The sequence below is a fragment of the Struthio camelus genome, chromosome 5 (assembly GCF_040807025.1).
Source record: "Struthio camelus isolate bStrCam1 chromosome 5, bStrCam1.hap1, whole genome shotgun sequence".
Classification (NCBI taxonomy): domain Eukaryota; kingdom Metazoa; phylum Chordata; class Aves; order Struthioniformes; family Struthionidae; genus Struthio; species Struthio camelus.
This window is the reverse complement of record NC_090946.1, coordinates 5728649-5755833: the sequence shown is the minus strand read 5'-3', so window position 1 is coordinate 5755833 and position 27185 is coordinate 5728649. Positions and strand designations below refer to the sequence as shown.

Genomic DNA, 27185 nt, shown 5'->3' with positions numbered 1-27185 from the left:
CGCTCCCGGCTCCCTCTAGGGAGGCTTTTCGCGTGTGGGGCTCGGCCAGCCTTTTTGGAGCTTCTGGCTGCTTCCCCCTTGCAGGGGGAAGGCAGGGCTGAGGTTGAAGCTCGGGGTGAAGGCGAGGAGACGCGGACGGGCCGCTTCGCGTCTCCAAGCCTGCGTCCTCCTTGCGGCCCGCTCCCCGGGCGCTGCGGGGACGACGGATGCGGGGAGCAGCGAGGCCGGTGCCCGCGGGGACGGGGCTGACGCCAAAAGCGATGGGGGATCTCCGGGGGGGGCGTCTCGTGCTCAGCCCCGTCACCTCGGGCGGCCGGCAGGGAGATGAGCCGGCGGCCGAGGCGGCTTGCAGGGCTGGCCGGGCGTGGAGGTTTCCCTTCTCTCCTTTGTGGCGGGGTGGGGGGTGCCTTGGCACGCGCTGCGGTGCTCATCGGCCTGCGGCGCAAGCAAAAGGGACGGCCGGGCCACCCGCCTTCGACTCCGGGCCTGCGGCGCGGCTGCTCCCGAGGCGGGTGCGCGGCCCGGCGCTCTGCAGCCTCTGGGCGAGGGCGACCTGGCGCCGCTCTCGGGGAGACGGTGGTGCTGTGGCCGCCGGGTCCTGCGGGCACCCCTCAGCGCTGCTGGTCGGGACATGCCAGATACTGCCTGCGTTTGGGTGCAGGCGATAGCGGGGCCTCGGTGCTGCGTCCCCCAAGTCGTGCTTGGCAGCCCCTGTTGTTTAGCGCAGGTTGAGCCCAATTTGAGGGACTCGCAGCCGCAGGGGATGCGCGGGCAGGCGAGGGGTGATGCCCTGGGTGATCGCTGGGCGTAGAGGAGCCAGCCGGTCCTGAGGTTCTCCAGCTCCCTTCGCCCCGGCCCCTGCCGGGATGTAGCAGCGTGCGGTGTTGGGAGGGACACCCTGCCGCAAGGATTATAGCTCTCCAAGCGCCGGTCCCCGGCAGTGCCGCCGCTCGCCCTCGTCGCCTTCGGCAGCTCCGTGCCCCACTGCGTAGCGGTGTCTCTCGCGGGCCCCTAACGCTCGGTGTCTCCTTTCTGTTGCAGGCTGACAAACGGGCTCATCACAACGCACTGGAGCGCAAGCGCAGGGACCACATCAAAGACAGCTTTCACAGCCTGCGGGACTCGGTCCCCTCCCTCCAGGGAGAGAAGGTGAGTTTATTGAGCGCGGCGGTGCCCGGTCCACCCAGCCACGTGCCACGTTGGGCCGAGCGTAGCCTGAGCCCGCGCAGGCGCCGTAGGCCTGCGCAGAGCTGCCCGGCCCTGGGGCTGGAGCCAAGCAGCGCCTCACGCTGTTCCTGGGGAGACAGGCAACCTGTTGCTAACTGCCAGCTTCGAGATACCACGTGCTCCTCTGGCTGTGGACAGTGGTCCCAGCTCGGGTGCTTGGTCCTGTCAGGCCCTGGGCAGAGGGAGCTGCCGTGCCCCGTCTCTGGCGCTTGGCACGGAGGCGGGAAGGGGATTTCCAAAGCACCGATGAGACGAGGGAGAAGCCACGTCAGCGGGGCCGATCTGCAGTTCTTGCCTGGAGCGTTTCCCCGCAGGGGCCTGCTGAGCAACATTCCTGCGGGCAGTTCTCGAACGCCGGCCCTGCCCGCTCGCTGCCGGCCCGAGCTGCTTGGACCCAGCCTCCGGCACGCCGCGGCACAGCGCTGGGTGCCCGCGGCGTTGCTCAAATCCAGAACGTCCTCTGGCCCCGTAGCGAAGAGAGGCTTCGTGTGCTGCCTGCCGCGTGTCTTGGCCTGTGCGACGCAGGGGCGGTGCCACCTGGCTTTCTCGGAGGGTGAGGAGGGACAAAAATCCACCTGGCATAACTGGATCAGCCAGGCTTGACCCCGAGGCGGCGTTGGGGGCTCTCTGCCTGCTAGGGCGCTTTGCTTTTAGGTTATGCGGTCAGCGGTAGAGCTGTTGGCACACTCAACACGTGACGGTGGTTTCCACAGTTCTCATTTTCCTGTGGCACTGTCGGATGCTGTTGTGAAGTACGTTTTGGCTGGAGCTGGCTCTCTCCAGCCCCTGGGGCTGCCTTCGCTCCGAGCTCTCCAGGCTGTGGCTTCTCAAGCACCCAAGGCAACCTGCCAGCGCTTCCTCGTCCTTCAGGCCTCCCGTGCCCCTGCTCAGTCGATTCGAGTCACTAAGCCAGCAGAACAGCACTTCCTTTTTGTTTTTTGTTTTTTTTTTTTTCCGGGTGATGAACTGATTTGACTTGCAGAGGGGTCTGATCAATGCCAGTTGTTGGCACAAGCTGCGAGGGTGCCAGGCTGGAGCGCGGGGCAGCAGGCATCCCCTTTTCGGTGCCAAAAACCAGCTCGCCCGTCTCAGGAGAACTGCGGCCTGGTTCCTGATGGGCGCTCGCTGTGCGTCTCTGAAGACGGAGCGCGAGGCTCCGCGGGTTCTGAGGGCTGGGTGCAGCGGTTGTGCAAGCGAGGATTTTCTTGTGGTTTCTTGCTGGGTGAAACCCAGCCCTGCTCCCGCAGGGCTGCACCCGTAGCCCTGCCGTGCGGAGAACGCTGCTGGCTGTCTCCTCTGTCCCGCTGCAAAACGAGGGCCGGGCACGCTGTCTGTCCCGCTCCCCCGCCCAGGCAGTGGCTCAGCGGAGAGCCGGAGATGCCCCGCGCAGCGTCACGCGGGCACGCTGTGCTGGCGCGGGCGCAGGGTCACCACCTGGAACGCCCCATCGCCCTGGAGCGCGGCAGTGCGGCCTCGCCCCTGAGGTTTGGGCTCCCAGAAGCTTTTCTGCTGTTGAGCGGCCGAGAAGAAAGAAACAGCGTGAGCGCATGGGAAGCAGATCAGTGTTGCAGGCGCAGCTGAAATAACCTCCCCAGGGGAACAAGCGAGCAGTCTGCATGTCGCAGGGAGCGGTGTGGCAACTTCCAGTGTTTAAAAATCACACGGGAAGTGCGGGATTCAGGCAAGGAAGGGAGGGGTTCGCTCGGATAAACCGAGCGTCTCAGCTGTGGTGAGGCCTCACAATGGTCTGGCCGGAGGACTGGCAGAGCTGGCGACATCAGTGGCGTCTGCAGCAGTCCCGTGCTGGGACGAAGGGCTAGGAGAGGATCGGCTCAGCCCTGCTCGCTTAAAGAGGAGGAACAGGAGAGAGGCAGGAGTAACGCCGGGTCCAGCTGGCGGCTGGGAAGCACAAGTCTCGGAAGAGCGTACCACAATCACGAGCCAGGTAGAGGCCAGCAGAAGGTGAGCATCACGCCAGGACGCACGAGCAGGCCACAGAGTCCAGAAACAATCTTTCACTCGTCATGACACCAGCGTGGTCTCTGCTGCAGGCTGACGGGCACCGGGGTCCCCAGAGAGCAGCTAGGAGCAACCAAGTTGGTCTGTGGTGGGGACAGGAGCTTGCTTCTGGTTCACCCAGCAGAGCGACAGCTTGGAGCAGCAGAGCAAGGGAACGTCTCTCCTTTTGCTCTGCTGCCGGCGGGACGGGGACAGAGATTAAACCCCAGTGTAAACCATCCTGCCCAGCTGGCGTTCCCCACAGCAGCGTGGACTAGGTCTTTATTTTGTCTGTGTCTTTTCCCACTATTGCAACAGGCATCCCGAGCCCAAATCCTGGACAAAGCCACAGAGTACATCCAGTACATGCGCCGGAAAAACCACACGCACCAGCAGGACATCGACGACCTCAAACGGCAGAACGCCCTTCTGGAGCAGCAAGGTGAGCGGGGGCCGTGCGCCCGGGGTCCCCCGGGCCCTGCCGCTGCCCACCCTGGGCTCTGCTCGTGCCTCGGCGGGCACCGGGGAGAAAGGGGAGGGGATGCCCAGGGCCAGGCGGTGCGAGGTGACGCTGCGCCCCTGCCTTGCAGTGCGTGCGCTGGAGAAAGCCCGGTCGAGCGCTCAGCTGCAGGCCAACTACCCGTCGTCGGACAACAGCCTCTACACCAACCCCAAGGGCAGCGCCATCTCCGCCTTCGACGGCGGCTCCGACTCCAGCTCCGACTCAGAGCCCGATGAGCCGCAGAACAGGAAGAAGCTGCGCATGGAGGCCAGTTAGGCCCCCTGCCCGCTCGTGCTGGACTGGCCCTGGCCGCCGCAGCCGCCCGCTCTCCGGTGCTGTTGGCCGTCTGCCCGCCAGCTCTGTAAGGACTCTCTCCCTTCTGTAGTAGAGGCTCTCGGACTGCAGCTTTCCAGCCTTCCCCGGCCCTTTCCCCACGCTAACCAGAACGGCCCCGGCGGGCAGCTTCTCCTTGGGGAGCCGGCCAGGCAGGGCCTTGCAGCTCCTCGTGGCACAGATGGGCATGTCGCACCTGCCCGAGAGACTTGGGGGAGTTTGGGGGGCTGCTTGGCTCCGAGGAGATGCCCCCATCGCCCTCCCTCCCACAACTAGCAAGCCCCTCTCCAAACCCCCCCCCAACCCCTTTCAATTTTGTATGAGTGTTTCTATTTATACCCGGGGACCACTGCAGTCCTGAGCTGAACTTGAGGCTGTGCAGGAGAAGATGGGCAGCCCTTGTGCCCCCGCCCCCTAAACGCCAGGCACCGCGGGCACCCCCGGGGACAGAGGAGAGGGGGAGCTGCGTCAGCTCTCCAGCAAGCGGCGGGGTCTCACTATTTATTTTCTGAGTATGCAATTTCAGCTGGCCCCAGCTCTGCCTCTGCGCCCAGCATCTCCAGAGCACTGGTGGGCCCGTGCCCTCCACGGCCCGAAGCCGAGGGAGCTGGGCACACAGTAGGGTGAAGGTCTGAATGCGTGCGTGCATCCTGCCCATCTGCCTGGGTCCTTCTTTCCTCCTTACTCGCCTCCCATCTCTTTCCCACCTTCGTGGCATTTTTTTCTGAACTCTAGTAGCCCGTCCCTGCCCCGTAGGTGGCCCTATCCCAGTTTTGATGCCATTCATTCCATGGATCTAAGGTATGTTGTACATACTGCCCAGAGTTGTCTTGCAAGTTAAGGCTTCCCTTTACTATAAGACTATAAATAATAAAAAAAAAAAACAAACCAAAACAAAAAACTTATTTTATCCTTCCCTGTCGTAGCTGCACGTTTTGGGGGCTGGAGGTGGGGGCGACACCAAGGGAGCACCCATCAGGATCAGCAGTAGGACACCAGACTGCACGGAAAGCGTCTTGAAACCCAGCCTCAAGGCGTTAGCTCAAGGCCACCTGCTGCCCTGGGCCCCCAGAGGCTGGACCGGCTTCACAGTTCAGCCGCAAGCACGGACACCGCAATCGGGCGCCGTCGCCGTGCTGCCTAGCTGCTGTGCCGTCCTCCTACTCACCCAGCCTGCGTTCGTTTCCCTCCCCGGCCACCCGGAGGGGGCGTAGGAAAGGGCAGGTGTCAGTTCTGGTTTATTGATGCCAACATCTCCGCCGCGTGCCGCGTTACTCTCAGCCCGCTCGGCTCCTGCCGGGAGGTTAGTGGGGTAGCCGGCGCGACGGCCCTGGGAGCCGGTGGCCAGGCGCAGCCTGCGGCCACAGAGCAAGCTGTTTTTGGTATCGCTAGCATCCTGAGGACCACGCTCTGTATGTCCGCGTTGGAAACATCCCGGCAGCTCCCTGCTGGCCCTCGGGGAGGGCCGCTCCGCACAGAGTCCACGGGGAGCGAGGGCCCCTAGTCTGCAGCGGCTGCTGGTGCCTCCGGCTCCAGGCTGGGCACAGGCTGCTGCAGGAAGTGCATCACTGCTTGTATCACCTTTTCCGGGGCGATGTTGTACACGGGGTGCGTGGCCCGCTGCAAGAGAGCAAAAGGGAAGGACGCGTCAAGCAGCGCAGCTCCAGCTTGACGGAGGACAAGCCACGGCAGCTCCTCTGGCCCCAACAGACTCTGGGGCGGGAGGGATCCAGCCTCCATCATGGCCTGGAGCGGGAAAACCGCCTGCCGCCCCCCCTGCAGCTCGGGGCTGCCGAGGAGAGGCAGGAGCGCCGGCACGCCAGGCCACCGCAGCAGCTCTGCTGGGATTCGGGTGACCGGCGCCAAGGGACGGCCGGCAGAGGGGAGAGGAGGAGGCCGGCCACGGCCGAGCGCGGGGCCCTTACCAGGCGGTTCTCGGGGATGCCCAGGACCACCTCGTGGTGGAGGTCCCCGCTGCCGAAATGCTGGGCAATGGCCAGCCCGCTCAGGCAGTAGCAGGTGTGGTAGAAGTCCCGGGACCTGCGGGCGAGACAGCGGCCCTGAGCTGGGGCTCGGAGCACGAGGCAGCCTGCCCCTTGCAGGCCTCACGCCCGCGGCCGGGGTACTCACTTCCCCGGCTTGTCGAGCAGCCCCCCGGCCGGACACTGACAGCACAGCAGGATGTATTCCTGCAGCGCCGACTGGTCGAACATCCAGTGCGTCATGCTGAGAGCAGCATCGCCTAGAGGAGGGGGGAAGACGGGCAGTAAAACATCTGGGAGACCTCAGAAACACAGCAAAAGCCCTGCCAGAGCCTTTCACCTCCCCAGGGAAACCACCACCTCCTTTCTTCCAGGCAGAAATTCAAGCCTCTTTCTGCCCAAAAGTATTTTGGGAAGCCTGTTCAATCCTCTTGTGATTCAGCACCCGCTCAGGGCCCCAGAGAAGGGGAACACACAGGCACCCCGCGGGCAACGTTATTCTAGGCTTTGTTTCCTTGCTAAAACTCCTCCTCAAACCCATCCCCTGGAGACGTTGCTTCCCGGTTCAGCCGAAACGTCCAGGCCGATGACCTCGTGTGGCCGACTCACCTCTGGCGTGGAGTGCGCGGTGCAGCAGGGGCAGCAGGCCGGCCTGCCAGAAGGAGTAACAACCGTCCACCAGCTTGTTACAGCGACCCTGGAAACCGCCCTCGAAACGCATCTGCCGGCTGGTCACCCAGTGCTGCAGGGGACAGACAGGAGCAGTTGCCAGTGCGATGACGGCCCCAGGCAGCTCCAGCCTGGCACAGGACATACCCCACCACCACAGCCCAGTTGAGACCCCCATCCCTATCTCAGCAGGTCGCCGGGCCACATCCAGCCCCCCGCTGCGCTCAGGGCCAAGGCGGGAGCGCACGGCAGCCCTGGGAGAGCAGAGGGGACGCTTGAAGCGGGCTGTGGCTCCTGCGGAGGAACCGCGGACGTCCATGGAGCCACTCACCAGCAAGCTCCGGAGGTTCAGCAGATGCTCCTTCTTGAGGATGACCAATGCCGCCACGCCGCAGAAGGTGTACCCGCCGTGGGCCTCCATGCCCGGCACCCCGCCAATGCCGCCCTCCCAGTTCTGGCACCTGTGCAGGGAGAGGCTGGCCAGGATAGCACCAAGGCAAGCGGCATCCCAGCAGCCGTCCACCGTCCCATCGCACCCCATCGCCCGCGGGGGCCTCGTTGCCTGGTTCTCACCTCGCTATCCACTCGGCCGTCCCAGCAAAGAGCGTGGGCGTGAGGACGTTGGTCAGCGATGCCACGGAGGCGGCACAGTACGCGCTCCTGCGGGAGAAGGCGCTCAGGGCTGCTGGCGCATGGGCGCGCCGACCTCCACCGCTACCCCGTCTCCTGGGGCGAGACCCAGCCAGCCACGCGGGTTCGAACCAGGGCAGAGCCATCGGTGCGAACGGCTTCACCCGAACGCCGAGCAGCCAGGCGGCGCTCCGCCTGCGAGGCTGCGCCGCCTTCCCCTGCCAGGAGCTGAGCTTGGCCCCCACCGGTCTCAACCCTGGAGCTGACTCGAGGGGCCCCAGCGAGGACGCAGCTCTGCGGGTCCACGGCCCGGGTAGACACCCCGACGACTGCAGCGGGGAAGAGATGCGTTTCCCAGGCTGGTACTGCCCAAGGTGGGCAACCCGTCTTCCGCGGCGCCTACCCACCTGACGTCCACCTCGCCCCCGACGTGCATGAGGAAGGAGCCATCGGGCTGTTTCAGCGAGTGCAGGTACTCCAGGAGCTTCTTCCTGCAAGACCCAGCAGGGCATGAGGGGCCGGTGAGGGTCCAGCCTCCCCAGGCCCGGACATCGCAGCACCCACTATGGCTCCTCTTGCTCTCCATCTCACTCCTCCACGGGGCATCACCCCAGCCCCACTCCCAAAAACACCCAAGCGGAGGGAAGGCCGTTGCCTCCGGCGGCCAAGGAGCGTCTTTAAGCTCTGCCCCAGCAAGAAGCACCCGTCTGCATGGCTCCGAAGGCTCCCTGCCAGCCCCACCTGTGCAACCGATGTCTCCAGCAAAGCAACAGCCCATTGCGAGGGGCAAAGACCCCAAATGTTCAAGGCACCGAGAGCCCCCGGGGCAGCGTCTGGCCGTATCTCTGCCCGACGTGAGGCAGGCTGGCTTGCCGTCTCCCCAGGGAGCTCGACGGGGAGCAGGGCTGCCCAGGGACCCTCCTCGGAGCGCCCCCACGGGCCAGCCCTGCTTTACCTGTCGATGACGTTGAACGCCTCCTCCGTGCCAATGATACAGAGCGCGTTGACAGCCGCGTAGGTGGGGGCGAGGTGCGGGTGCTGGCCAGGGCCTCCCCCAAAGCCACCCTGGGGGCTCTGACAGCGGCTCAGGAACTGGCAGACGCTGCAGAGGACGGAGGGAGGGCTGAGGAAGGGGCCTGGCTCTTGCCAGCCTCGCTCAGGATGCGGCTGGCACCTCGCGAATCATTCGGACAGGACTGACCCACGCAGTGGCACCTGCCTGCTCTGCCGCCCTACGCCCCGGGGAGCGCAGAGCTGGCAGGAAGCCACCCACGAAGGCCACCGACAGCAGGGAGAGCCTTCAAGGGTGACAGCCCGCACACAAGCGCCCGCCAGACCTGTCCCCAGCCGTCCAGAAGGCGCCCAACCGCGTCTACGGCCCAGACGACTCCCAGCCTGGCCCCACCAGCCCCTTGGGGTGGGGGGGGTGGCAAGCCAAAGTCCGCGCTAGCACGTGATCCTGTCGGCCCGGAGAGCCCAGCCCAGGTCAAGCAAGGCACAGCATCCCGTGCCAAGCGCATTCAGCTCTGGGATCCTGCCTGCCCGTGAGATTTCCTTGCAAACATCATGTGAGCTGGCCCCACGGCCACCACTCATCACCCCTCTGCCTGCTCTCAATAGAGCCCCGCAGCAGGGAGCAAAGGCAGCAGGAGCCATTGCCCCGCTTTGTGAACCTGAAGGTGCAGCTGGTGAGGGGACCAAGCCCCCTGCAGAGAGGGCAGACACTTCCCTCCGCGTTTCTCCTGCCAGCAACAGATTTCAGACCTGCCTGAACGTCCCTAAGGGTTTCTAGAGGAGGATTTTAACCTGACCGTGTTCTTAACACGGGGATGATTTCTCCCATCGAGGCAAGGGAGGACCGTGCTTGTCTCCCATCAAAAGCGAAGGGTCTCTGCGCAGCTCACAGCGGCCACAGCCAGCGCGCCTTGTGCTGCAGGAGGCAGGTCAGTCCACCCAGCCCGTTCCCGTCTGTTCATTCCCCCGCTGGAGGTTAAAGCTGGGTCCCTTATCTCCCCCATCTCCGTCTGTCACGAGATGCCCCGAAAGTGCTGGCAGGCAAGAATAGGAGGCATTGATAGCCATGAATGAGACAAAGCACTTTTGTGCTCCCGCCTGGTAGCGCCCAACACGTGGGGACAGCAGGAGGTGGGCCTGGCTGTGCCCAGCGGACACGGGAGCAAACACCTCCGGGATCGGCAGCAGGGCCAAGGTGGCAGACTCGCACGCAGCCCACAGGCCCTCCAAAACCAGGGGCTGGCGCGGAGCAGAAGGGCACTGCGAGCAGGCGGAGGGCCCGCGCGATGAGCCTGCCTGAGTCCGGCCTCTGCCACCAGCGTCATTTCACCCTGAGGCATCCCAGGACTCCCCCAGAGAGGTGGCCAAGACGCCTGCTCTGGCTGACAGCCCCTGGCCACGCCGACAAGCGCCAGATGAGCCTACGTCCTCGCTCCCCGCATCGATGTCCGAGCCCCGCGCACTCCGTGGGTGTCTCACCCCCTTCCCCGCTGCCAGCGGCTCAATCCCCATCGCTGCTCCTGCCCCAAAGGACCGCGCTGCTTCAGCCTGTGCCAGATTCACAGTCCCAGGAGTTAAGCCAGGGCAAGTTGGACCTGGTCGTTCAAGCAGTCTGGCTTCTCTTTCCCTTGGGGCAGTCCAGGTCAGATGCTACCCCAAATTCCCTGGCAGACCCACTCAGCAGGGCAAAGCGCCAAATGGCAAAATCACTGCAGACACTACACAGAGATCTCGCTACAGGACAGTCCTAATGCCTCCGTCCCAGGTCTAAGAAGTAGAGGCGCCACCTTTCACCCCTCCACCTCGTCTGGGGCAACTTCCCTTTCCCCTGGGGCTCTGGGACGGCACAGGGGCCCAACACTAGGTCCCCGCAGTCGCTCCCAAAGACCAGCTTGCCAAGCCTTAAAGCCAGCCTCCCTGGTGCTCCCCACACCACAGACCCGCCAGCACCACTTACTCGGAGGCGACCGACTCGGGAATGGGCTCCTCCAGCAACTCCAAGCTGTGCAGGATCCAGTAGCAGAGCCAGGGTCGGCTGGCATCCAAGCACTGTAGGGATGAGAGGGACCGGTGAGGCAGCAGCAGCTCCCGAGGACAAGCAGCCAAACAGGAAAGGGACTTGGGACTGGGCCTGGGGATGCCAGCAGAGCTCTCACGGGAGAGGGTGCAGGCAGAAGAGCTCCCAGAAGAGCTCTCTGGAGCGTCACTGCAGTAACAAGTACAACCAGCAGGCAACTCTGATCCCGCAGGCAGCCAAGAATCGCTTCGCCTGCCCCAGGGCGAATCTTGCGGCCATCCGACAGCCAGCAGCAACAAATTCAGGATGGCAAATACCCAGCGACAACTAAAGCATCACTGATGGGCTGGATGGTTCACCCGAGCCAGAAGGCAAAGTAGAGGGCCATCGGCCCTGGAGGCAGGACACCAGACACAGCCTGGTGGGCCAGGGGAAGGACAAGCAACGCTGCAGGCACGCCAGGTACCTCGTAGGCTTCGGTCAGTTGTCTGAGGCCTCTCTTCAGGTAGTGGAAGTGCTTCTCCCGCTGCAGGACAAATCTGAAAGACAGGCAGAGCAGGGCAGGGCTCAGCACGCCCTTCCAAGGCACCCTGATGAAGAGCAGACACGAGCCTGGCTGCGGTCATCCTACTGCCCTCGGAGGGGTTGCCTGGCATTTCACACCCAGGCTCGTTCCTCCTTCTGCCTGCTGCCAGGAACAAGTCTCCAACAGAGCAGAAGTGGGTGAACGGGCCCAAAAGGAGTCGGGAGAGGCCACGTGGGAGCACTTCAAAAGGAGCAGAACTGTCCACCACCTCCTGCGGAGCTCACAGCCTTCGCTTTGCAACCAGGAGACATCACGGCCTTTGGGGGGAGACATACCAGAGCAAGCCTGAGGCATGCCAACAGCCCCTCCCCACCGCCCAGAACATTGTTCCTGCTTTGCGCTGCCCCACAATTTCCAGAAACCCAGCGGACTGAACAGACGCCGTCCCATTAAGGGCAGACAGGGGAGACTCCCCTATGGTGTGGAGCCAGCAAAAGGAGTCCAGGCACTCTGGAAAATAGCGGCTGCGGGGCACGCACCTCCCTGGGGTACGCTGCAGGAAATGCAGCTCCACTGCCGAGCACGCTGTAGTCTCTTTGGTCACCAGAGTCATTTGTTTTTGTTTGTTCTGTTTTTAATGGAAACTTTCCAGCAGACAGAGGATCTAAAGCAGCTGGCCACTGAATTATCTCCACTAGGCCAAAGGACTACGGAAGGCTGTTGCAAGGCCCGGCGTTTGAAGGGATTTAGGCACCCGAGAAATCCACAGAGGCTGGGGGAGATTCCCAAGCTCCCAAAGATTTGGGGGTTTGGAGACAGACTGGTGGGATTTGCTTAGACTGCTTCCTGGCCCTCTAAACACTTGAACAGCACAGGTCAATTTGGGTTGGGTACGGAGGAAAGAAGATACCACCGCATCCACGCATATCCCTCCAGCATCCGCTTTGTGCGAGTCCTTGAGTGGTCGCTTGAAACACCTGGGCTGGCAGCCACTTGGCCAAGTGTCCCCGGCAGGTTCTGGGGACAGAGGCCTGGCACGGGCACCATCACATGCGCTGCCTACAGAGGAGCGGAGCCAAGCAGTGGGGCTGCTCTTCTCACCTCCTCGGACTGCTCTCAGCAGGCCCAGGCTTTAAAAGGGAAGGGGGAACCGTCACCAAGCGGACGCGAGGACCGTGGAAGAAGGCAAAGGGTTGACGGAGGACACTAGGAGAGCAGAGGGCCACATGCCTAACCCAAGACGGGGACGCTGAAGCCATCTCTAAACCCTCACCTCTCCTTTGCGTCCCCGTGGGCTCCCGGCAGCAGCTGCCTCGCACTGCACCCATGGGCGCGAGCGGCAGCCCGCTCTGCCCCCGGAGGTGCAGAGCGCTTGGCAGCAGAACAGATAAACTGCTGTTTTACGCACATAAAGCCACACCGTTAGGATGGAGCCAGCAGGCAGTGCGCCCACCCAGATGAGGGTCCCACAGCCCCACGGCTGCTACAGGGACTTACTGCGAAGTGTGATGGTTCGACTTGTAGGCATTGAAGACTTCCTGCACGATATCTTCTACTTTAGTCTGCAACAAGCCACAGGGTGGAGGAGCGTAACGGTGGGGAGAGAAACAAAACAAGGTTAGCTTTGGAAAGCAATCCCACCTCTCTCCCTGACACAGCACCCTCTGAGCCCCACCACGGCTCCAATCGTGTGCTCCAATCCCACGCTAGAAGGGAGCAGGCTGTATCGGAGCTAGATGAGGATCCTGCCGTTCTCACCTCCAAGGCTTGTTTGTACTGCGGTTGGATGGCAACAGCCAAGCGCCTTGTTTCCCCCCCACAAAAACACCAGCAGGAAAGGAAAGCGGTGATCAACAGCCAAGTACGTTGGGTCACAAGCTTGTCCTCCTGGCCCACTTCTCTGCTCTCGGTGGCCTCTCTCCAGATCCTCCTGGCAGAGACGAGCAGGCTGCTGATGCTTGTCTACCCAAACGTACTTGACACAGCACCAAAGAGCCATCCTGGACTCCTGTCACCCTTAACACGTTCATCCCAAAGTGCTTAATCCTGCACGGGGCAGGGAAGAGATTGCAACTTTCACCCACTGAGATCATCACAAAAATCTGCGTTGTGCTCTACTGTTAAGGGCCAGTCCAACAGCTTGGGACAGGAAATGCCTCCCTCAGCTTGCACCCACACCCAGATGCTGCCCTAGGAGCTGCCGAAGACTCACACGGACCGCAGGGACTGACTGACCACAAGCAAAGACCTGCTGCAGCCGCTCCTGCCTTTCCCACGCGCTAACAGAGGAGCGCTTTTGCCGGGGCAGTTCAGAGCAGGTCTCTTGACCACGATATCTTTGGCTATACTCTCTGAGCTGCAAGAGAAAGGCAGGATAAGAGGAGAGGGTTCAGCTGTCCCTTTCTTTGCATCTTCTGGAGACTACAAGCATGCACAGCGACCACAGCCAGGCTGATGAACAGCATCTCATCAGACCATAACACCACAACTATGAACAAGACAATGCTGCCAAAGGTCCGAGCGGCCCAGCCTGCCGCTCACGTAGCTGGCCTGGCACGCTAGTCTTTATCCACTTTGGCAGGATCGAAGAAACGATCCTTCCCCCTCCACCCCAAAAAAGCTCACTCCCAGACGGCGACGGCAGAGCTGTTCTGGATCCCGGCGCGCCAAGCGCTGTTTGGTAACAACGTGACACGGTCAGGGGAGCAGAGAGCAGGAGGCTCTTGGCTGCCTCGGTTGAGGAAAGCATCCGGTTTCTTCTGCATGGAGCCGCTTTTGCCAGGAGCAAGCCCTGTGCTGCCCAGATCCGCTCCGCCAAGAGCCAGCCGATATCACTGGCTCTGAAAGGCCTCTGTCCTTAAGAGGGATCTGCTTCATCCCACAGGATTTATTCAGCTAAATATGATTAGCTTTCCATTATCAGATTTGCTGTCTCATCACCTTCTTTTCAGGAAATCAAACCAACTGAGGGCCACCTGGTCTCGACTGGCGTTTGTGGGCCCAGGGTGACTTACAGACCTCCTCCGCCAGAGGAGCGGCATAGCAGGGGCCGACACAAAGCTTTTCACTCGGGACTAAGAAGAGATTTGAGCACCGTCAGTTTTCTGTTTTCAAAGGCAGAATTTTTCAAGATGAAGTTTCACTTGTTCTGGGGCCCCCAAGTGAAACCTATTGGGCCACCCGTCTCTAGCTACAGCTGGATGGCTTCGATGGTCCCACCTGTGCGATTCAGGAGCTGCTGGATCTTTGACTCGTTTTTGATTTAACCCTAAAATCCAGTTGCTTCAGCTCCGTAACTACTGTCTTAGCATCGTTCCAAGCCAGGGTAATCTTCCTTACCCTCGATAACGTACCCTGAGCTTGAGAAAACGATGTAACTGGGAGCGCACACAGTAGAGCTGTGGTTTCTCTAATGGGACAGACCTAAGCGAGAAGAAATGACTATGACAGGTCCAGCCACCTCCTGCGGCTAACCCAGGACGCCAGGCAGCAATCGAGCAAAGCAACCAAGATCCCTTTGGTAGCACAGCCCCAAGGCTGAGTTTCTGAAGCCACACTAAGCGCGGCTTGCTGAAGCCCAAAACAAGCTCCTGGTGAGTCCGTCTCCCAGCTACGCCGTACCTGTTGCTGCACCCGGGCGCCTGGACCACCGCGTCCCTGTGGCCAGCTGGGAAGGAGGCGTGCTGCACGTCCTCAGCCCAGGGAGAGCAGGAACCCCACGGCCTGAGAAGCACCCGCATCCCCTTTCGCCCCGACAGGGGCCACCCCGCCCCGGGCGTGGAGGAGAGTTCAGACGTTTCAAGGGATTGCAAACCCTCTTTTTTCAAAAGAAAAGCCTTGCCTTTCTTTCGAGAGAGAGGGGAGTTTCTCTGCACCCAGGCAGCTGGAGATGGAGCAACGGGAAAGGAAAAGCAGCAGCGTGAACCGCAGGAGCGAGGGGGCCCTGACAGCACGGAGGCGACGCAGGGGGACGGGGAGGCAGCGCCTAAGCAGCAGAGCCGGGAGGCGCGGAACAGACCCCCCGGCAAGGCCAAAACCGAGCAGCTTTTGGGCTAAAGTTCAATGCCGTCGGGACAGGGACTGCAGGGCACAGCTCCAGAGAGGGTCACCGGATTCGGCAGCCTTGCTAGCCCTTCCACCGGAGCGGCGATATCCAGGGCTTCCCGCTTCCGCTTTGCCAGGCGCTCTTCCTCACTGTAACGCATCCAAGGAAGCGCGCGACAGCCTCACGCAGGATGGCATCTGCGTGCACGCTGCCAGGCAATCCTCAAGAAGTCATCAGCCCCCGCCGCCGAGCCCAAGGAGGCTGAATTCACCCACCCCAGGGAGCGGAGGGAGCTTTTTGCTTCTCTCCCAGACCCTCCTCAGCCTCCTTAACCGTTTCTGTGTTCGCCTCCCTCTCCCATCCCACGCCAGCTCGTGGCAAAAAGCCAGAGTCAGTGGCAAGGAAGGAGGAAAAATTTATAAATGCAGAAAGCAGACAAGAGCTTTTTTAACCACAGGGACAACAGAGGCCTTGTCCGCGCCCAGGAAACACTAACCCAACGCGCCCCTCACCGACGCCTTCCGCCACGCAGCTCGCTGCCCGGCGCGCGGGGGGGACGCGCAACGGCCAACGCCGGCAGAGTCCCGTCTCGAGGCAGAGCGAGCAGCCTCGGCCCCTAGGCGCAGGGCCGCGGCTCAGCTCCACACCAAACCGCCGGAGAAGAGCTCTGGTTGTGCGGGGTTTGGGGTCCCAAGCACAGGAGGCGCTCACCTCCTGCACCGGGGTTCACCAGGAGCTTGCGTCGGCGCAAGCCGGGACGGCTGACCCGGCAACGCGTCATCCCTCTCCCGCCAGCACCTCTTTTGGGCCCGATCGCGCCGCGGAGCGGATCAGGAAGCCACTGCTTTGCGACCCAGCCGCGTGAGCACTCGTGCCAGCGCGGGGGAAGGAACAAGGTCCCACAGCGGGCAGAGGCAGCATCACCTTTCCCATTTAATACAACAGCGAAGACGGGTAAAAAAACATCCGGTCCCACGAGAAGGAAACATCAGCACCAAGGAAAGCCCAGTAACCCCAATTTCCGCTTAACGAGCATCCCAGGCAATCCAGCGCCCCTCTGAAAAACCAGGTCACGCGCGTGCGCCATCTCATCGCTTCCGCTTAGGTTTCTCTGGCTGAAAAAGCTGGGGGCAAGGGCTGAGGGGCAACCCTGCAGGGACTGGCGACATCTCCCACCAGACAGCAACTGCGATGGGAGAAGAAGCTCCTGAGGCCTCTCCGCTCCCAGCTCCTGCCTGACCAAGGAGCAAAGAGCAGGCCAGAGAGCTTGGAGATGACATCCAAACCGAGCCCGGCCAAGCCGCGCGTCACGATGAGGCGGCCGCGGAGGACCGGCGCGCAGCTCGGCAAACATCAGACACTCGCGTGCTGCTACAGACCCCTCCCGCGCTCCTCTCATTCGAGGAACCCGCTGTTTTCGGCTCCCCGCAGCCGCACAGCGGCTCGGCAGGTCCCCCAGCAACCCCGCGCCAGGGAAAACCTCTGCCCGCCAGCTGCCGAGATGACTCAGAAGGCGAGTCGAGGCGCTCCGCAGAAAGGGGGGAACGCCTTCCAGCGGCGAGGACAGACCACGCGCAGCAGGCGGCGGCGGCAGCAGCTGGGTCCCCGTCCCACCCACCCCCGCCAGGGCTGCTTGACCCTTCCCCGAGGTTGGCGGCTGCCGTTGCCGGCGCCGCTGGCTCGGGTCAAAGCCACGGGGAGACCCAACAAACTGAGGCGACGGCTACCGCCAGCGACGGCCACCCCCTCGGCCCAGCCGCAGGCATCGGGGCCGGGCCACCGTCGCAGCGAGCAGCCAAAGGGGCGGCAGCCGAGAGGCCGCCGCCGTCGTCGGGTCGCTCTCCTCCGGCAGCCGTCACGGTCGCCCCGCGCCAAACGCCGCCCCGCGAGCTCGGCCGCGATTTGGGCAGCCCCGGGGCAGCCGAGAAGCACAGCGAGCGCCGTTCCTCAGCCCGCGTGCTCCGTCGAGGGTAGGAAAGGCCCCCGACGCGCAGATAAAACTCCGAGCAGATCTTTTTCTCTTGCCTGCTGCCAGCTCGCTCGGCGCCCTCTCCTCTCCGGGGCTCTCCACGGCGCCGGCCCCCCGACTCAGGGACAAGGCTGAAGACGCCAGCCCTTTTCCCGCACACCCGACTGGGGCCCCGTCCCGCGGGTGTTCGGGGCGGCACAAGCGCCGCCAGCGCAGGGGGGGACACGGGGCGCTGCCGGGGCAGCCCCCGAACCTCGTCCCCTGCGCGCCCGCCCCCTCCCCAGCCCTGCCGACCGCCTGCGCCCCGCTGGGGTGACCGCGGCTGCCCTGCCTGAGCTCCCCCCCCCCATCGCACCCTGAGCCCCCTCACTGCACCCCGCACCCCAGCCCCCCCTGCAGTTACCCCTGCCCCACTGCACCCCACACTGCCCCCACGGACTCCAGCCCCGCTGCACCCCCCCCCATACCCTCACATCCCAGCCCCACTGCACCCCACATCCCCACCCCACACTACACCCCACACCCCAGCCCCACTGCAGCCTGACACCCCAGCACCCCAGCCCCACTGCACCCCACACTGCATCCCACACCCCAGCCCCCCTGCAGCCTGACACCCCCACACCCCAACCCCACTGCACCCCACACCCCAGCCCCACTGCAGCCTGACACCCACATCCCAGCCCCACTGCACCCCCCACCCCACTGCACCCCACACCCCCAGCCCCACTGCAGCCTGACACCCACCCCCCGCCCCACTGCACCCCACACCCCCAGCCCCACTGCAGCCTGACACCCACCCCCCACCCCACTGCACCCCACATCCCAGCCCCACTGCAGCCTGACACCCACATCCCAGACCCACTGAACCCCCAGCCCCACTGCACCCCACACCCCCAGCCCCCTTGCAGCCTGACACCCACACCCCAGCCCCACTGCGCCCCACACCCCAGCCCCACTGCAGCCTGACACCCTCCCCCAGCCCCACTGCACCCCACACCCCAGCCCCACTGCAGCCTGACACCCACATCCCAGACCCACTGAACCCCCAGCCCCACTGCACCCCACACCCCCAGCCCCCTTGCAGCCTGACACCCACACCCCAGCCCCACTGCGCCCCACACCCCAGCCCCACTGCAGCCTGACACCCTCCCCCAGCCCCACTGCACCCCACACCCCAGCCCCACTGCAGCCTGACACCCACATCCCAGACCCACTGAACCCCCAGCCCCACTGCACCCCACACCCCCAGCCCCCTTGCAGCCTGACACCCACATCCCAGCCCCACTGCACCCCACACCCCAGCCCCACTGCCGCCGGACACGCCCACACCGCAGCCCCTCTTCGCCCCTCCCCGCACCCCCACCGCAGGGCCCCTCTGCGCCGCCGCCCCCTCCCCGCACCTGCTCGGCCGAGGTGGCCGTGCGCACGCCGTCGTCCCGCAGCCGCCGCCGCCCCGCGGGAGGACCCGCGCCCGCCATGCTGCGGCCAGGCGGCTCCCGCCGGCCCCAGACGCCGCCGCCGCCGACGGCGGCCTGGCGGGGACACAACACCTCGCCGCGCTGCGCCCCGCCCCGCTCCCCGGCAGCGCCCCCGCGCGGCCGAGCCCCGCCGCCGCCGCCGGCCGAGCGCGCCGCGCATGCGCGGCCTCACGCCGCGCGTCATCGCTGTGGCGTCACGGCGCCGCCGCACCGCGCACCGGAGACGGTGGTTTGGGGGGGGGGGGGGGGGCCAGGCGGGCCGGTTGTGGCCGCAGCCACGCGGCAGCGCGCGCCGCCCGTGCCTCCCCCCCCCCCCAGCCCCAGTGGTTCCGCCATGGCGGCGGCGGCGGCGCGGGGCTGAGCGGCGCGGCGGAGGGCGGCGCGGCAGCCGCCCCCCCCCCCGGCGGGCCATGGCCAAGCAGTACGACGTGCTCTTCCGCCTGCTGCTGCTCGGCGACTCGGGCGTGGGCAAGACCTGCCTGCTCTGCCGCTTCACCGACAACGAGTTTCACCCCGCCCACATCTCCACCATCGGTACCGGCGCCGGCATAGGGCGGGCGCCGCCGCCCCGCCGCCACGGGGATGGGCTCCTCCCTCCTTTCCCACCTCCACCGTAGCGGCGAGCTAATATCGGGAGCCCCCTCCACACACACACACCTCCTGCCTGTGGGGGGGGGGGTCCCAGGGTGTCCTCCCCCCCCCCCCCAAATCCAGCACATCGCGACCTACCCCCCCCAGGGCACCCCTAACCCCCCTCCCCATAACCCCCCCCCTTTCTTGCCTCCCCCAGGGGTCGACTTCAAGATGAAGACGATAGAGGTGGACGGCGTTAAGGTGCGGATACAGATCTGGTGAGTGCCCGCTGCTGCAGCGCCTCCCCCCCCCCAAACCTTTCCCCCCCCCCAGGGGGAGGCTGCTTGCCCCGGCGCGCGCCTCCGCCTTCGCCATCCCACCCCCCCCGGGAGACCGTCGCCAAGCGGGATGGCCTCCGAGTGCGGGCTTGCCCGCCTTTGGGAATTGAGGCCTGAGCAGCTCGTGTCAGCAGTGGAGGCTCTGCGGCTCCGGGTGGGTGGCGCCCTCCCCCCCCCCCCCGCCTTTCCCTTCCTTTCCCCACCAGGCCCTGGCTGAGCCGCTCTCCCCTCGGCTCCAGGGACACGGCGGGCCAGGAGAGGTACCAGACCATCACCAAGCAGTACTACCGGCGAGCGCAGGTACGCGTGGGCACGTAGCCGGGCCGGGAGGGTCGCCACGGCCCCTTCGGCCGGCCGAAATCCCGAGGCCCCGGCTCGCGGCCTCTGCCCCACGGGTGCAGGGGAGGGGAAAACCGAGGCACGGGGCGGTGCGTTCGCCACGGGGATTCACCTGGAGGGGAAGCGCCGCCTCCCGCCGCCCCATCCCCGAAGCCCTGGGTCCGCCGGGTCAATCTCTGCCCCTGCCCTCCCCGGCCCCTCTCGGCGCAGGGCATCTTCCTGGTGTACGACATCGGCAGCGAGCGCTCCTACCAGCACATCATGAAGTGGGCCAGCGACGTGGATGAGGTAGGAGCCCCGGCGCGGGGCCGCGGGCTGGCTCACGCCTCCCTCCCCCTCCTCATCCTCCTCCTCCTCCCCCCCAGTACGCGCCGGACGGGGTCCAGAAAATCCTCATCGGGAACAAGGCAGACGAGGAGCACAAGAGGCAAGTGGCCAAAGAGCAAGGCTTGCAGGTGAGCCCTGCGCCGCTCGCTTGGCCAGGGACCCATAGGACCCCCCCCCCCACAGCCCCCAATATGTCCAGGAACCCTACGACCCCCCTGCTGCAGCCCTAAATGTGTCCAGGGACCTTGCATGCACCCCCAGCAGCCCCCAGTGTGGCCAGGGACCCCCCCCTGCAGCCCCTAATCTATCCAGGAGCCCCTACAACCCCCCTGCAACCCTAAATGTGTGCAGGGACCTTGCACCCTCTGCAGCCCCCAGCATGGCCAGGGACCCCCCCTGCAGCCCCCAATATGTCCAGGAGCCCCTACGACCCCCCTGCTGCAGCCCTAAATGTGTCCAGGGACCTTGCGTGCACCCCTCAGTGTGGCCAGGGGGACCCCCCCTGCAGCCTCCAATATGTCCAGGAGCCCCTAGGACCCCCCTGCAGCCGTAAATGTGTCCAGGGACCTTACGTGCACCCCCTGCAGCCCCCAGCATGGCCAGGGGGACCCCCCATGTTTCCCCTGCACCCCCAACGTACCTAGAGATCCCTGCACCCGCAGGGTGTTCAGGACCCCCCCCCGGGGACCCCATTGCACCCAGAGCAACCTTACGCTTCCCCTGCAGCCCCCCCCACCCGAGCCATACCAGCATGCGGGCCCCCCCCCCACTAACCGGCCTGGCCAGTCTGCCCATCTGGCCGCCCATGTCCAGATGTGCATCCAGCTGTGCATCCAGCTGTGCAGGGGGCTGGTGTGGGTGGGGAATGGAGACGGTGAGCCCCCCCACTCGCCGTTGCCACCGCCGTGCCCTCGCCTTGCAGCTGGCCCGGGAGTACGGCATGGACTTCTACGAAACAAGTGCCTGCAGCAACCTGAACATCAAGGAGGTGAGCGAGGCGGTGGGGATGGGGGGGTTACCGGGGATTGGGGGGGGGGGTACCGGGGGCGGGGGGCTCACGTCGCCTCTGCCCGCAGTCCTTCACGCGCCTGACGGAGCTGGTGCTGCAAGCGCACCGCAAGGAGCTGGCCGGGCTCCGCGCCGCCGCGGCGCCCTGCGACCCCGACCTGGCTCTCCTGGAGGAGGACGAGTGCAAGCCGCCAGCGGCCGAGGACAGTCCCAAAGCTTGTTGGTGTTGAAGCCTCGCCGCTGCGAGTCCCCCGGCCCCCCCAACCCACTGCCGTGGCCCCCGCGGTTCCCCCCCACCTGCTCCAAGGGCATCCCCCGTTCGGGGGGCGCGGGACCCGGGGCAGCCCCAGCTCGCGCCCCGGGGGCAGCGGCGGCGATGGAGACGGGGTCCCCTGCGCGCCCGGGAGGGGTCTCGGCGCCGCCAGGGGCAGCGGGGTCGAGGCAGCGGTGGGATCGGTCCCCGAGCGCCCCGGGGATGCTGGCTGGGCGCAGGGTCCTGGACGCCCCCCTCTTCCCCCCCCCCCCCGCCTTGGTCCCCGCTGCCCTCCGCCGCCGCGTCCCCTTCGTGCGTGCGTGTGTGTCGCGGGTGCCCTTTGCACGCCCCGCGCGCCCCCCCGGTCCCCGTGCTCGGTGCTCCTCCGCCCTCGCCTCCTGGTTTTACACACACGGTTTCCAGAATAAAGGTGATGCTGGAGCAGCGTGTGGGCTGGCTCGGGGTGGGGGGGGGATGCTGCCGCTGCCGTGGCGGGAACACGGCGGGCGGCAGTGCCACCGCGGGAAGACCACGCCGCCAGGGCCACGCTGGCCACCTCACCCCGCTGGTGCCACCACGGCCAGCGCCGGTTGCGGGCTCCGCCACGGCGGCGCCCGCTGGGCGAGCGGTGGTGCCCAGCGCCTGGCTGCGGCAAGCTGAGCAGCTATGAATAATTCAGGCTGCTCCAAGGGCTGCTGGGCCGGTGTCCCCTTTCCGGGCTTGGGGACGGGTCTGTGGAGGTGCAGGGCACCGTGCTCACCCAGGCTTCCAGTTCAACCCCGAGCCAGGAGAGCAGCCCTGAGGGGCCATGGGCAGTAGGCACTGGGGTGGGTGGGCACCAGGATGGAGGTGGGATGGGGAGAGGCACTGGGACAGATAGAGGGCACTGGGATGGTCATGGGTATTGGGATGGTGGTGGGCACTGGGGCAAGTGAGTAGGGGATGGTGGGCACCAAGGTGGCAGTGGGCACCAGGATGGTGGTGGGCATTGGGTCAGGTGGGGATGGGACAGCAGTGGGCACTGCGATGGAAAGGCGCACCGAGAAGGCAATCGGGGATGGCAAGTGCATGAGGGGGTGCCAGAGGCCAGGGACGGGCACAGGAGCGATGCCAAGGCAGCTACCCAGCGCCAGTCTGGGGACAGAGGTGCATCAGGGTACCCAGCCCTCCCCAGCGCCCAGCCGGGCTCCAGCTGGGTGCAGGACCCAGTGCCACAAGCTGACCACCACCTCCATCCCTGCCAAGCTGAAGCACCAGCACCCGGAGTCCTGCTGTTTCCCAATTTCACCTGAGACCCCCAGGGTGTTCCCAGGCCTCTGGAAGAAGCTGGGCTGGAGCAGTCAAGCCCCAGGCTGATGCCCCCGAGCGTCCCATATCCCACCGCCACAGGGAGAGCAGCCACGCTCCATCACACCCCAGCGGGCGGCATGAATTATTGAGGCAGGTAGGAGCATCGCCTTGGCCCCGAGCCACCCCAGTTCTCCTCCACATCCTCCTCCTTGTGCTGGACCTGAGCCAGCAGGTGGGACAGCTCCAGTTTCTGCCAAGCCACGCCAGGACAAGGAGACCTTTGGAGCAGGGATGTCACGTGAGCAGGGCGCAGCCCTTAAGGCAGCGCCGACAGGCGCGCGGGAGGCAGAGCGCGTCCGCAACCATGACCGTGCCCATCGCCAAGTCCTTCTACGACCTCAGCGCCACCTCCTTGCAGGGGGAGAAGGTGGATTTCAACAACTTTCGGGGCCGCGTGGTCCTCATCGAGAACGTGGCATCGCTCTGAGGCACCACCGTGCGGGACTACACCCAGCTCAACCAGCTGCAGGCCCGCTACCCCCGGCGGCTGGTCGTGCTGGGCTTCCCCTGCAACCAGTTCGGCTACCAGGTGAGCGTCCGGCCCTGCTATCCCCCCGCGCATCCGTGAACGGATTCGGAGCCCATGAGCTGCCGCCCGCTCGCAGCCCGCTGGCACAGAGCAGGATGGAGCCCCAGCCGGGCACGCCGGGGAGGGTGGCAGGGAAATCCCGGTGATGGTTAGGATGGGGAAAAGCATGACACAGCCTTGGGTCTCTCCCTTCCCTGCCCCAGGAGAACTGCACCAACGAGGAGATCCTCAACAGCCTCAAGTACGTGCGCCCAGGGGGTGGCTTCGAGCCCAACTTCACCCTCTTCCAGAAGTGCCAGGTGAACGGGCAGGACACCCACCCTGTCTTCGCCTACCTGAAGGCGCACCTGCCCGTGCCGGTCGACAACGCGGCGCACCTCATGGCAGAGCCGCGCTTCGTGGTGTGGAGCCCCGTGCAGCGGGCTGACATCTCCTGGAACTTCGAGAAGTTCCTGGTGGGCCCCGAGGGCGAACCGTTCCGGCGCTACAGCCCCCGCATGCCCACCGCCCAGCTGGAGCCCGACATCCAGCGCCTGCTCAAGCTGGCCAAGTAGGGCCAGCCCCAGCACCCCTCTCCCAGGCAGCCACCCCCCCAAGACGGTCTCAGCCCTTTTTCAGGTGACGGCCCCCTCTGAAACCAGCTTCGGGGAGGGAGCCCGATGGGGCAGAGGGCTGGAGCAGCCGTGTCTGGGGTGGGGGGACACCTCACGTGGCCTGGGTCCAATAAAGAAGCCGGAAGGAGCGCTGGTCTCTGTGCGCTTTGTGCGGGCGGCTCCGGCTGCGCGTGCCAGGGCTCACGTCGTCCCGGCTGGTGTCCCCAGGGTGGTGGGCACCGTGCCTGCAGTGGGGGAGGCCGTGGGTGCATCTTCAGGCCGAGCCCTGGCAGAAGGAGGAAGTATCCCAGGCTGGCAGATCCAGGAAACGGCTCGCCGGCAAGGCGCTGGTGCTGGGTGCTGAGGGTGGCACTCAAACTGCCCAGGGAGGACTGGTCTCGGCAGCGAGGGCTAGCAGCCCCGAGGCGACGGTTGGCGCAGGGCTTCCTGGAGCCCTTCCAACCCGCCAGGCTCCCTCCCGCCCTGCCCTCCCCAGGAATGTGCTGCCAGCATCCAAAGTAGAGGATTAGGTTACACAGATGCAGCAGGGCAGGGAAATGGGCCCTGGGGTGGGGGGGAGGTCTGTGCCCCTACTGAAACTGGGCTTCAAGGCACCCAGCCTCCCCCCAGGTGAGCTTAAAACACTCCCGAACCCCGCTGAGCGGCAACGTGCAGTTGCAGATCGCCAGAAGATACAGGGCACAGAAGGCTCTGGGATTTGAGGAAGGCACAAGGCCAGATCTGCTACAGCGGGAGGAATCCCCCAGGCTTACGGGAAGGGAAGAGCCCCTCGATCGCTGCGTAGGGCTGTAGCCCCTCTGCCAGCTCTGGGGACCAGGAGCGAGTCCCAGGAACCCGAGGGGATCCCCTTCTGTCCCCACCCGTGTTGTAGGTATCCCTCGCTCTTCCCCTAAAACGTTCCAGACTCCACCACTGAGTCACAACACATCCGCTTTATTGCCCACGCACGTGTGAACACCGCCTCCACCGCTGAGGCAGGAGTGGTCGGGCATCTGGGGCGGCCATCCCATGCTGAACCGTTTTGGGAGTGACAGCCTGCTCCCCCCCCCCCCCACCCTTGGTCTCCTCAACTGAAGGGGGACCAAGGTTGCGGTTCTCCACCCTGCCCCTGCAGCCCAGGGTTTGCATCCCAGGGCAGCAGGCACGGCTGAGTGACAAGGGCAGACACAGGCCAGGAATGACCACCACGCGGTGTGCAGGGTACGTGGGAGCAGGCTCCGGCATCCGCCGCATCCAGGTTGGAGCTTGAAACGAGAGCATCACATATAAAGACCACAGTATGTCCCAGAATGGCATGGGCTGTGCAGGCCCCAACCAGCCAGGATAAGATATCGCCAACGCCAGGGACCCCTCGCTAGGCTTCCACCAGCCCCGCGGTGCGGCCATCACCCCGCCCCTACCCCTGGCCTGCAGGGCAGACGGTCCCAAGGCTCTGCGAGCCGGGGAGCAGGCCTGGGGGCAGGCAGGGGACCCGGCGTTTGGGGCAGCTGTGAGGCCGTACCGGAATACGCACCAGGGCGCGCTTCAGAAGAGGGGGGTCATCTGGCGCGGGTCATCAGGCAGGATGCTGATGGAGTCCTCGGCCCGGCCGCACAGCAGGCACAGCATGGTGTACTCCTGCAAGGGGACAGCACGGCGCGGGCAGGAGGAGCGCGGCGGCAGGGGCTGCTGGGCCCAGCGGGAGCTGGTCTCTCCCACGCCATCTCCTCGCAGCCGTGAGGCACGGCCAGGGAAACCCGAGCTGGAGCCGGCACCCGATCCTCCAGGAGCCTCGATTGCAATCGGACTTTGGAAGATCTAGTTTCTTCCCTTGGGACCAAGTCCCAAAGGCTCCCTAGGGCCCGTTCTCCAGTGTTTAGCTGCTCAATAGGAAAGGTGCCGGGAGACAGGCGGGAGGGCTGGGGAAGGCCAGGGCAGGCCCTGCACGCCCTCTTCACGCTCCTTTCATTACCCTTCGCTCTGCCCTGGGCCAAGTACCACGTCTCACAGACGTTCCCGCAGGCAGCCTGACAATATTGGGGCTGGTGGAAACACAGACACATTGGTAGAAAAGCCTGGCGTTATCGTACTGAGCCTGGGCTCTCATCTCCCACCTCCGACGCTGGAGCACAGCCTGTGCTACACCAAGCTCCTGAGCTGACGGAGTTGGGCCAGGCTACCCTTGCTGAAGCAGGGACTACTGCGAAGGGGTCTGAAGCCTTCGCGGCCGCTACTAAGGCTCGCTCCAAAGCTGCCTAGCTGCAAGGGCAGACGGGAATCAGCAGGGCTGCCTACAGCCCTCGCGTTTCCAAGGCGGTCTGGAAATCACAGCCCTGGGCTGGTTTCAGAGCCCTTGGGAACAGGAGCCTTTTTGGAAGGCCCCTTTCCCTTCCCCTCTGGCCCCCCAGCCCAAAGCCCAGGTTGCCAGGCGGCTCAGAGCATCCCTCCCACAGCTCGCAGGAGCCAGGAGCACGGCCCTGCCAGCTACAGCAGCCTCCACCTCCCAGTGCCAACAGCCTGCCGCAGAGGATGCCGCGCTCGCCCCCGGAGCCAGCCCCAACGACAGGGGCGCAGCCTGGCCCTCGGCGGCCTGCGGCTCAGCTCAGGCCGCCTACGGAGCTGGAAAGGAGCCACTGCGGGGTGGGAAAGGAGGAACTCAGGCAGGAGGGCCCCTTCCCGGCCGCAGCGGGCGTACCTGGTAGTCATCCACGACGCTGAAGGTGTATTCGTGGCGTGCTATCACGTGGTGGCAGCTCTTGCACAGGTCTGCGGAGGACAGCAGGCTCCGAGAGCACGCGGATGGATACTCCCAGCCCTGGCTACGCTGCCCCGGGGTGTCCACCTAGATACCCCCCCTACCCCCAGCTCTCTGGGGGCTGATGGCCCAGAGGACCCAACACCCCAGGGGACCCCCTCAGCCTCGCCTCTGATCCCCTTTATCCTCAGAGGGGATAAAGGCCTATCCTCCCCCTCCCAAATCGCCACACGGCTCTTCCGCCCCCCCACCCAGGGCAGTGATCAATCCCCCCCCCCCACAGCACTCAGGACCCCCCCCCACAAGGGGCAGCGGCTGCCTGACTCCCTCGAGAGCCCCCCCCTCCCCTCCCCAACCCCTCAGGGCCATCAGTCGCCCCCCCCGCCCGCACGGTCGTAGGTGACGATCTCCTCGCCGTCGTGCAGGCCGGCGTCGCGGTTGGCGACCAGCACCAAGTCCCGGCGGCCGCACTGCGCGCAGCCCACGAAGTTGAGGAGGAAGGAGCCGCCCTCCAGGCAGGTGGTGCCCTAAGGGCGGCAGGACCACGGCTCGTACCGGCGGCCCCGGCTCCGGCCCCGGCCCCGGCCCCGGTTCCGGCCCTACCCGCTCCGGGTACTCGGTGCCCACGCAGCCCCCACACATCGCCGCCGCCGCCGCTGCTCTCGCGAGATCTCAGGGGCGAGATTCGGCCGGGAGGAGGGGGCGGGGCTTGGCCTGCGGCGGACGGGGG

At 65.3% G+C, this 27185-nt stretch overlaps 4 protein-coding genes across 9 annotated transcripts in view; 3 read left to right on the top strand and 1 right to left on the bottom strand.

Moving 5' to 3' along the window:
• Positions 1-5556, top strand: part of MAX (MYC associated factor X) — a 6561-nt gene extending 1005 nt beyond the window's left edge. For 2 of the 4 annotated variants that reach the window (XM_068944399.1, XM_068944401.1), the window contains 3 exons: positions 1042-1149; positions 3538-3667; positions 3816-5556. In XM_068944399.1, coding sequence (XP_068800500.1) covers positions 1042-1149; positions 3538-3667; positions 3816-4003 — 426 coding nt within the window. In that variant the 3' untranslated portion in view covers positions 4004-5556. The remainder of the gene's footprint in view (positions 1-1041; positions 1150-3537; positions 3668-3815) is intronic. The other 2 variants (XM_068944398.1, XM_068944400.1) reach the window with 1 other exon arrangement.
• Positions 5283-27185, bottom strand: FNTB (farnesyltransferase, CAAX box, subunit beta). 2 transcript variants are annotated; one of them, XM_068944393.1, is made up of 14 exons: positions 27059-27185; positions 26847-26982; positions 26396-26466; positions 12396-12460; positions 10839-10911; positions 10313-10404; positions 8297-8443; positions 7749-7832; positions 7285-7371; positions 7043-7172; positions 6652-6784; positions 6191-6302; positions 5986-6100; positions 5283-5680 (listed from the first exon to the last, which is right to left on the bottom strand). In XM_068944393.1, the coding sequence occupies exons 1-14, from the start codon at positions 27095-27097 to the stop codon at positions 5561-5563; spliced, it is 1404 nt and encodes a 467-aa protein (XP_068800494.1). In that variant the 5' UTR covers positions 27098-27185; the 3' UTR covers positions 5283-5560. The 2 variants fall into 2 exon arrangements, with proteins under 2 accessions (XP_068800494.1, XP_068800493.1); XM_068944392.1 differs by lacking the exons at positions 26396-26466; positions 26847-26982; positions 27059-27185 and adding an exon at positions 18313-18483.
• RAB15 (RAB15, member RAS oncogene family) lies at positions 18641-21669 on the top strand. The gene is made up of 7 exons (XM_068944394.1): positions 18641-18924; positions 19181-19241; positions 19541-19601; positions 19851-19928; positions 20006-20095; positions 20890-20955; positions 21044-21669. Exons 1-7 carry the CDS (start codon positions 18801-18803, stop codon positions 21203-21205), a joined length of 642 nt encoding a protein of 213 aa, XP_068800495.1. The 5' UTR covers positions 18641-18800; the 3' UTR covers positions 21206-21669.
• On the top strand, positions 22270-23847 carry GPX2 (glutathione peroxidase 2). Of its 2 annotated transcripts, XM_068944397.1 has the most exons (3): positions 22270-22672; positions 22777-23107; positions 23311-23847. In XM_068944397.1, the coding sequence occupies exons 2-3, from the start codon at positions 22883-22885 to the stop codon at positions 23659-23661; spliced, it is 576 nt and encodes a 191-aa protein (XP_068800498.1). In that variant the 5' UTR covers positions 22270-22672; positions 22777-22882; the 3' UTR covers positions 23662-23847. The 2 variants fall into 2 exon arrangements, with proteins under 2 accessions (XP_068800498.1, XP_068800497.1); XM_068944396.1 differs by lacking the exon at positions 22270-22672 and having other exon boundaries at positions 22677-23107.